The 10,727-nt window shown below is 28.4% G+C and overlaps 1 protein-coding gene across 1 annotated transcript in view; it reads left to right on the top strand.

Moving 5' to 3' along the window:
* The window catches only part of IKKbeta (I-kappaB kinase beta), a 21,195-nt gene extending 12,896 nt beyond the window's left edge, over positions 1 to 8,299 (top strand). The window contains exons 10-14 of the mRNA XM_014421514.1: positions 588 to 739; positions 2,606 to 2,783; positions 2,877 to 3,041; positions 5,582 to 5,732; positions 8,031 to 8,299. Of these exons, the coding sequence (XP_014277000.1) occupies positions 588 to 739; positions 2,606 to 2,783; positions 2,877 to 3,041; positions 5,582 to 5,732; positions 8,031 to 8,267 (883 nt within the window). The 3' untranslated portion in view covers positions 8,268 to 8,299. The remainder of the gene's footprint in view (positions 1 to 587; positions 740 to 2,605; positions 2,784 to 2,876; positions 3,042 to 5,581; positions 5,733 to 8,030) is intronic.
* Positions 8,300 to 10,727: the final 2,428 nt, after the last annotated feature.

Raw genomic sequence — 10,727 nt, 5'->3', positions numbered from 1 at the left:
ATCAAAAGCCTGTTCTACATCAAGAAAGACTCCCGAGCAGTACATTCCGCGCTCCAAAGAAGACGAGACAACATCAACCACATGATGGCATTGCTGGATAGTGGAGTGGGATGTCGTTTGATGTTAAAATTTGAACTGCTCCCCTAAAGTTCAAGTCCATAAGTTCAGACAGGTTTTAGTATTGTCTCATAAATTACTAATTTGTTGTCAAATGAAAGCAGAGATTTTGTATTTAGCAGTCTATATAATTAGCATAATCAACGGTTATTTCTTATCTTTGTCGTCTGGTATGGTGGGTTTCACACTAATCAAGAATGGTTTTAAAGGTGAAAATCTAGTAAACAGTATTATTTTATATAAAGAGATGACTCCACCATTCAGGCTTTCACATTGTTTTTTATAATTTTATGTAAAATATTAAAAGTATTATTATGAATTACTTTGAGCTCTATTTAATGTATTCTTTCAGTTCCATCAATGTGCTTACATGATACATTAAATATTTAAATACTAATTAATTTACAAGTATTATATTTATGATACGATTTACATATTTAGGGAATAACTTGCGATTTATTTTAATATAGGCTATCTGTGATACTGAGTAATCAGCAACTAATATCCTTAGAGCAGTGTGTTAACAATGAGCTGCAGCAACTTATAGCTTATATGAAATTTTATTCAGAATCACTTGATTACGATGCAAAATGCTGGGAAAGTGTTCAAGTAAAAAATCCAGGTATATCATTAATAATTATTTTATTTTATTTATATATAAATTTAATAATAGTTTACTATAGATATTATATAACGAACATAAATAACTAAAAACTTATTTATTAGTGCCAACATTTCAGCCACAATTTCAGAAAAAACAAGATAACCAAAATGAATAAAAAGAAATACAGAATAAATATAAAATATTAAAATAACAGATAATATAGATACATAAGTAGTAGTGGAAGAAAATATATAGTCTAATAGTCTACTAATAGCATTGTAAGAATAAGTAATATTAAAATTATAAAAGAGGAAAGAAAAAGAAAATTATATTTTACATCTCTTGTCAAATAAAATCAAAAAGTGTTAACTAAAACAATAAACAGAATAGAGACATTGGAAATTGAAAAATAAATATTTAGTGTATTAATATAAGGCTAATGCAGTCTATTACCAGATCTGCAATACTTTAATAGGGAAACAAGAGGTAGGTAGCAATGTCAAGCTCCATATCTACAAGTCTGTATACTTACCGACACTCTTGCATGGAGCTGAAAGCTGGATAATGACGGACTGGCATGAGAGTAGAATCACACTGCAGAAATGAAGTTTCTGCGAAGAACAGTGGGAAAGACGAGTAGAGATTGTGTCCGAAATTAGAGGATAGGCCAGGAACTAGGGATTGCCTCAGTGAAGGAGATTCTGTAGACACGGCAGTTGATGTGGTTCGGCCACGTCATTAGAATGGAGGAACATAAGGACTCCCTAAAGACAATGGAGTATATCCCAAATGACAGAAGGCCTCATGGATGACCAAGGATGTCCTACCTGGAGTATATCGACAGGCTTTGCAGAGCAAGAGGGAAGGATCTTTGTCAGGCCAGGAACCTAGTTGCTAATGGAGAATGTTGGAGCCAGTGGCTGGACGCTTCCCTACGCTGATTAAGAACTATAGGGAGAAGCAAAAGAAGTATGGAAGTAGAAGAAGTATATTAATAATAAGGTGAATATTAAGAAAATTATAAGAAAAAGTTTATTAATATTAATAGGGAAGAGAACATATTGTTATTTTGATAAAAGAAAATGTATATTTCTAATATGTGAAAAGGTAGATTGATTTCATAAGTCTAAATTAAGAATTATTTATAATCATGAGAGATAGTTGACTGTGGATGACATAAATAAGTTGAAATCGTGCTAACGTTTTGGCCAGAATTTCTAGCCTTCATCAGGGCTAAGAAAAGAACAAGATAATAACCAATGAATACAGAAAATAAAAAAGCAAATATAAACAGAATAACATAAAGTAAATAATTGTACAGAATAAAATTAAAGTGACGAAAGAAGTAGAAAATAAAATATATATATAAGTAATTAAAATAACATAATTAAGTAATAAGTCGGTAAAGTAAGAATTGAATTGAATAAGTAGATAAAATAATTAAACGTTGGCACTATTAAATAAGTTATTTCAACTTATTTGTGTTATATTTTGATCATCCCCCAAATCATCTCCTCCTCATATAAGAATTAGTAACATTTTATAAATAATCCTTTTGATATATAGAATTGTTAAGACGTTTTAAATAGCATATTAATGCATATTGAAATGAATATTTTTTTAGTTTTGGGGTTATAAATTTAAATATTTGAACATTAGAATGATTTTGGTTAATATGTGGTAATTTGATAAAACGTGTTTTTTATCAGAGAAATCATGAGTTACTTCTTTAGTATATTTTTTTTTAAGCATATCAGTTTCTATCGACATCAGTAATAACCTGTTGTATGATTTCTCGCCATCATAGCACTTCTCAGTTAAATTTTAATTAATGCTTTAGTATGATAGTGCTTGAAATAAATATTCATTATATAAGTTCTCTAGGGGTTTGCGGACCTAATGATTGGAGGAAAGAAGAAGACCAATGTAAGAAAGATCTATCACAACTGAAGCAGGTCGGAGAAAGGCTAGGCTACAGAATAGCAACAGTTGGTTCAAAGTTGTCCAAAATCCAAACATTTACAGATTCCTTTCAGAACCCACTAGACCGGCTAAAAAAACTGTAAGTATAAGACATCAATAATGGAAGAGAAAAAAAAAATATATATATAAATATTTATACATTTTATACAAATTTTTTAAAACTTTATTTTAGTTTGGAAATGGCATATACTGTTTTTAAGAATTTACAAAGAAGGCCAAAAGAGCTGAGGAACAGTAAGGCTGAATCAGTGGACCTTTCGATGCTAAAGATAATAAATAAAAGTATAACAGAGAGAGACACGTTTTATAATGACCAAGCGTTGTCTTATCATTTAGAGTGAGTAATGAGTTCTATCCTTGAACTGTATATAGATGTATACATATTTCACATATGACATCATTTGATCTCTTTTCTTATCCTTTATTTACTATTTTATTAAATATTATTGTTTACATAATAAGTGTATTTCTTTTTTTTAAATTTTACTTTTGCATTAGTCATCACTAATTTTTTATTTTAAAAAGTTTTATTACAAGATTATTGATTTAATTTATTTATTGCTTGATAGAAGTTAATATTAATAAAAACGCCAAATTCAACAATCCAAATTTCTCTCAACTTTTTATTTTGAAAAACTTTCAACTTTCCGGCCCTTAACCCATTATTAAGGAAATAACCTAAAAATTGTTTCTAGATTATTATTATATTACCTCCTCACACAATACTAATATTTTTAAACACACCTCAATCATTGAGGTCACAATGATAGTCACAATTCATTTAAATTGCCTTTGTTTTGTAGGCTAATTGCCCTGGTTATATATCTTAAAAAATATAAACAAATATTAAATTAATATTATAACAGTATCACTTAAATTTTATAAAATGGCTATACACTTACAAACCGCATAACCTCAATACAAAACTATCCATCAAAAAATATTTATGATTAACACTAACAATTTGAAGGATAGTTTTGTATTGAGATTGTGTGGTTTGAAAGTGTACAGCCATTTTATAAAATTTAAGTGATACTATTATGATATTAATTCATTATTTGTTTTTATTTTTTAAGATATATAAAAAGGGCAATTAGTCTGCAAAACAAAGGCAATTTAAATGAATTGTGACTATTCAATAATTGAGGTTGTCTCCTTGAAAATGGCCTAAGGGCCGAAACAGAATTTTTTTAAAATGAGAAGTTGAGAGAAATTTGGTGTTTTTATTAATTTCCTTATTAATAGGATCGAACTATTCTATGATTTTTTTCAATGCTTAATTTTTTTAAAAACTTCCCATTTTATTTTGTTTACTTAAAATAATTAACCATGGAGTAATTGGATAATTAACTAAAGGAGAAAATAGAAGTTATCATTTTTACATGATTGCTATGACAATAGTCAGATTTTATTTGTACTAAACTATATACAGAATATGAGAAGATAGTTGGGGGTGCGGTAAAAATAAAACACAAATAAGTTGAAGTAACTTAATGATCGTTTACTGGAAGAGTCTTGTGGAATTAAACTGGATTTAGTAAATGACACACTTATTGTGTTTTAATAAGGAAGAATTGTGTCATTCACTAAATCCAGTTTAATTCCATAAGATTCTTCCAGTAAACGATCATTAAGTTTAGAATATAACAATATGGTTATGAATGAAGACCATATGAATAATATTAATATAAAATTCTTGCAAAATCTACGATTTGTGCTGCAGCATGATTGTGTAACAACAGCCTGAAGATGGGGGAAATCTCCCGAAACGTTGCTGATATTATGAAATAAATTATTGTGTTTTAATAAGGAAGAATTGTGTCATTCACTAAATCCAGTTTAAGTTGAAGTAACTTATTTAAGGTTCGTTTAATGTTTTATTCTCTTTCCCTCTCCTTCTTTTCTCAATTTTCCTTACCCATGTTCACCATATATTATTATTGTTGTTTTCAAATTGTTTTTTCTATCCATTTCTTTTGTTTAAGTTAACTTTTATTTTGCCTTTTTATATCATATTATGGTTACATATTTTAGTTTATTTTCTTTCTCTCAATTTTATTTTTCTTTTCATAATTTTAATTTTTAAATAATTAATAAACTAATTTATTCATAATTCTTTGCATTATAATACTTAATTTTTATTTTATTTCCTTAATTATGTTATTTTACCTACTTATTCAATTACCTATGTATACATTTTATTTTCCACTTCTTTCATCACTTTATTTTATTAATTTCATTCTGTACAATTATTTACTTTATGTCATTCTGTTTATATTTTCTGTATTCATTGGTTGTTATCTTGTTCCTTAAGGAAGGCTAGGAATTCTGGCCGAAACATTGGCACAATTAAATAAGTTACTTCAACTTATTTGTGTTTTATTTTGACCGCACCCCCAACCATCTTCTCCTCGTATAAGTCATTCACGGTCAACTATCTCTCATGATTATATACAAAATTTATAAGAAGGGGAAGAATTGTCTTAAAAATTAATTTCATCTCAAAGATGGGTGGGAACTGAAAGTTGTGTTATGGTGTGAACCAGATTGTTATCCTTATTTAACTTCCTACTCTCCTGTTATAGTATATTTATTATTATTACATATTTTCCTGCTAGAATTAACCATTGTTGCCCTCCTATATCATCTTTTCTCTCGTGTTGCAGAACGTCAGTAAAGAAATACCACTTAAAAAAAAACTTATTTTATTTTGTTTTTTTATATATCCCACAGAATGTACCATAGACTGGGGTTACTTTCTTTACTATCCCAAAGTAACCCAAGTTTTTTGGTAAATGTGCCACTGTATATTACTTTTTAACTGTATTAATGTACTTTTATGTAGAAATTAAAACAATCACAAAACAAATGTTCTAGGGACGTGAAGAAGTTTGCAGATGAGAACCTGAGTATTTTTTCCCCGCTAAATACCTTAAAACAACACATCAACAGGGTCAAGTGTCAACTACGCAAGAGTCAACTTAAGAGGCAAAAGAATATTTGGCAGATGATGGTCGATTTAAAACAGGTAACTGAAATCAATTCATTGGGAGATTTTGATCCGGATTGCAGGTCAACTTCATTGCGATGTGTTTCCAAATATAGAGATCTTAACCCAGATCTACACATGTGCCACTTGCCACAAATCCAAAATACTAATGCTGTATCTAAACGTTTACCACTCACTGCAAATCTAAGACTTGCACAAACACTTGGTAAACAAAGGAAGGAACAAATACTATCTGTATTTGTATTTTTACATTATATTATATATTATTATGTGTATTTGTATTTGTATGTATTTTATTGTATATGTATTCACTGTATCAGTATATATATATACAGATAGTATTTGTTCCTTCCTTTGTTTACCAAGTATTATTTTATTTACTTATTATATATATATAACTAATATCTGCAAGCTTGTTATTTTAGTTCATATAAAATTTGATTTGCACTATTTTCATTATAAAAAAAAGAACAATTTAAAGACAGGTTAAATAATAGGAAACTTAACTATCGGTAAAGTAGGTTGTAGGTGATAAACATTCATAGAAATAGTGCTACAAATTCAACTTTCGTTCAAGAATTTTTATCAGATATGTGCTAATTTAATTATGCAAACAAATAATGTCTTTATAGATTTATATTTGTGCTATGTTAAATAAAAAAACAAACTGCTAAATTTAATTGAAAAGATTGAAAGAAAGCATTTACACAAAAACTCAAAGAGCACAAATATTTATAATTAAAACTCGAAAAGTACAAAAATTGAAAAAACGCAAATATTAAAACTCTAAGAGCATAAATATTTATCTCTCTCCAGTTCTAAAACAAAGCTAACTGAACAAAAACTGTGGATACAGCACAAGTGCCCAATGATTTGTTTCCGAAAATCGACACTCAATGGATTCAGGCATATTGTGCCAACCAAATCAAATAATTTATCTACACTTGTGCATGCATAAATTTGCCATAGCTTGGCAAATGTGTAAAGGTATCTTTACAGACGCTTTGATAAACAAGAAAAGAAACAAACGTCGATACCCAAATGCTTGTGTATTCCAGATAGCCAAACATAAACATGGTGGACCACAAATGTGTGGACTATTACCTTCGATTTAAAACATTTTAATAATAAATCAACAAAATTAAGGTAGGTAATAAAAATCCATAGAAATTATATTGATAACCTTTATTTAATTCAATTTTGTCATAGTATTTTAATAAGATATTTATTAATTTAATTACCAAAACATATAATGTTTCTATAAATGTATGTTTAATGATATATTATACTGATTGTTTGAGAATGGTTTATTTTATTATTAACACAAGCATAATTAACCACTTTTACTCTCAATTATTTGTTTCAAAACAGCTCTGTTTTGGCCCTTAGGCCATTCTCAAGGAGACAACCTTAATCATTGTTGTCATATATCATTAAAATGTCTCTTATACAGGCCATGTCATATAAATATTATAACTTCAATTCAAAATTATTCCACACAAACTATTGTCTATCTTTAACCTTATTAACAACTAATAAAATATTTCAAATCTTACCAATTAAATTCAGTGATTTAATGAACACAGCACAAATATAAATTTATAAAGAAATCATTTGTTTGGGTAGTTAAATCAACAGGTACCTAATAAAAATTTGAATTTATAGATTATGTAGAACTATATACATCAACTTATAATGGTACTACATAACCTATAAATTTAACATTCCTTCTAGAATTTTTATTATACTTGTTCATTAAATTACTCAGACATAAATGCATATTTGTGCATAGTTAAATAAAAATATACCAGGAAAGTTAATCGACAAGATTTGAAACAATTTATTCATGTTCTATTTTTAAAATTTTAAATTATATGATCTTAAACCATAGATAGTTATTGATTAACTATTGTTGAGAAAATTCCTTATTTTTATACAGAGAACACAAATATTAACTTGTTGGCAGTTCTAAAACAATACTAATTGAGCTCAAACATGTTGATACAGCACAAGCTTGTCCAAACGCCCTTTGATTTGTGTCCAAAAACTGTCAGCCACAATTTCAGGCCAGTTTGTAGCAGGTAATCCAAATAGACAATCATCACGCTTGCGTTAATTCATCATAGTTAGGCAAATGTACATAAGCTCCGTAGGAAATTTTTTTTTTTTTTGCTATTTTTAATTACCCTTATTTGGATGCCACCCGAACTATCTTTAAACTATTTTATTATATTTACAAGAAAAGGAGAATAATGTCTCAGTCATTACCATTTCAGAAATATATTTTATTCCGAAAAAATTTTATTTACATTTCAGAATATGCCAGAGAAACCATCCAACTCTCCACTGCCTAAACAAGTCAATGGTTATAATTTTAATGGCACAAATCCACCAGCACCGAGAAATGAAACTGCTTTGTCCAGAAGTAAAAGCTTTCATGACTATTACAGAAGATATCATTCCAGCTTGTACCTTTATAAACAAGGTTTGTACAACGACTGCAGCTTTTTGAATTCTTCAAGTAGCTCCAATAATCAATGCCACCATTTGTAAATTAAAAATAAAATATATTGCATACAGGTGTATTGATGTTATTTGATTCCTGATTTCAAATAGAATATAAGACAAAAATAAAAAATAATAAAGATGGTCAGGGGTGGGTTCAAACGAAAACAAAAAATAGTTAACAGCTTTTTATTTTCCTTTTTTTATTTACCACACCCCTGACCATCTTCATAATTTGAATTAATATAGTCAATCATTTATACATATAAAATAAAAAATACTTTAATCTAAGCCCCTTAAGAATAAAATTGGTAACAAAAAACACTTGGCTAAAATAAAAAAAATCAACAAGTAAACATTCAGTTATCAAGAAGAAATCAACACAAAATCAGCAAGTACATACATAGCCATCAAGAAAAAAAATAAAATCAGCAAGCACACAGTCATCAAGAAGAACTAAATACAAAATCAGCAAGTACAAACATAGTCATCAAGAAGAAAAAAAAAATCAGCAAGTACATAGGGCAGGTATAATAATAAAATCATTTAAGGTCACTTTTCTAGCTTGCATTTGGAGTGGCAGGAAGAACAGGGTTTAACATTCCTTCTAATTTGTTTTATTATCAAATTTATATAAGTCTATAAATTTATTAACTTATTTATTCTTTTATTTTACAACTTCAAATAACATTTTTTATAGGAATATTATTGATTGACCGTGTGTATAGATGAATGGAATATGGTCTGGGTGCGGTAAAAAAAAAAAACTCAAATAGTAAATAATTATACTATATTATGGAGCAAAAGTTTCGCCCCACGTTGCAGAGCTAAAAAAGATACAAACACAATAGTTACAAAAAGGAAAAAAGAAAAACCATAAGTGGAAAATAACAGGGGTATAAAATGAAAAGTAAGACATAATAAGAAAAACTAAAGGTTGTAAATAGTAAATGAAAAGGGTAATAGTAACAGATAGATAAGAGAAGAAATAGTAAAGAAAGTACTACATAATAAAGATGATCAGGGTAATAATGATAATATTTCTTCTCTTATCTATCTGTTACTATTACCCTTTTCATTTACTATTTACAACCTTTAATTTTTCTTATTATGTCTTACTTTTCATTTTATACCCCTGTTATTTTACACTTATGTTTTTTCTTTTAGTAACTATAGTGTTTGTATCTGGTTGTTGGTAAACGTTGGCACAACAAAATAGTATAATTATTTACTATTTGAGTTTTTTTTTACCGCACCCGGACCATATTCCATTCATTAACATTTTTTATGTTTTAAACATTGTTTTGGACTATTTCACGTCTAAATGTATTATAGAAAATGTGATATACAATTACTTTCTCGAGTCCTTAATTCAATTAAAAAAATCTGCAAAACTTTCAGGTATTAACTAATTGCATACATAAATCTAGTGGCATATACGAGCGACGACAATAGTCATCATGATTAAAACAACAGGTATTTAAACTTTATTTGGCTAAATATTATATTTTATACATTATATAATGCATATTTAAATTAAAATAAAATAAAATTTTAGGCCTTATAAGGCTTGTGCTCTACCACTGCCCACTTAATGGCCCTGTCCGTAATGATAGACTCCGCTAATACCCACTTCTCCTCATTAGCCTCTCTGAAGTAATCCATGTTTGGAGGGTTGCCAATTGTTCTGTCCTGGCAACCTGGAAAGTCCTCCTTCTAAGTGTTTTTTTAGGGAGATGGTTGATTATTTTAAATTTACAGAAAAATTAATAGTACTTCAGGGGAATCTATTTCAAAAGTTCTGCATTTAAGCTCAGTCAGACTATTTCAATAAGGACGATACTTAGCTTATATTAAAAGTTCATTTCATTGTACATCGATGTATTGAGTTTAATCAAAATTGTTATAGCCGCTTTTGCGAAAATCAAAAAAATTATTCTATAAAGTTGTAGTTCTGGTGGGTCGATTTAACAAAGTGTAGCACCCCAGCAATACCTCCCTTCCCCAAACTCTATTTCTAGAGACTATTGTCGTCGCTCGTATATGCTACTGAATTTATGGTAAGCAATCAGTTAATACCTGAATGTTTTGTAGATTTTTTAATTAAATTAAGGACCTCTAGAAATTTGTTTTTTCCTCTTACCTAATTTATTCTTCTTCTCATACAGCCTTTATCTTCTTATAATACTTAAACTATTCCTACCTGTAAATGTTTTTACTTATTACTTTACTGACCACACCCCAACCATCTCCTCTTAATATAAATCCATGATCAAGTATTAACACATCATTAGGAGATAATACTGTTTGTATAGACATAAATATTTTTATTGAGTAAGAATAATTCAATATTAATTAAATGGCCTTTTAAAAAATTTATTATGGTTACTTAAATATATATATACGTAAGGGAGATTAGTCCCCAAAGAATAGATACATGGTCCATACATTAAGATTTTAGTCTGGCAAGCATTTACAAGTTTCCAGTAAGCAAAATGAAATTATATT

The sequence above is a fragment of the Halyomorpha halys genome, unplaced genomic scaffold (genome assembly GCF_000696795.3).
Source record: "Halyomorpha halys isolate HHAL.00 unplaced genomic scaffold, Hhal_1.1 Scaffold323.1, whole genome shotgun sequence".
In the NCBI taxonomy this organism is placed as follows: domain Eukaryota; kingdom Metazoa; phylum Arthropoda; class Insecta; order Hemiptera; family Pentatomidae; genus Halyomorpha; species Halyomorpha halys.
This window is presented reverse-complemented; position numbering and strand designations above follow the sequence as displayed.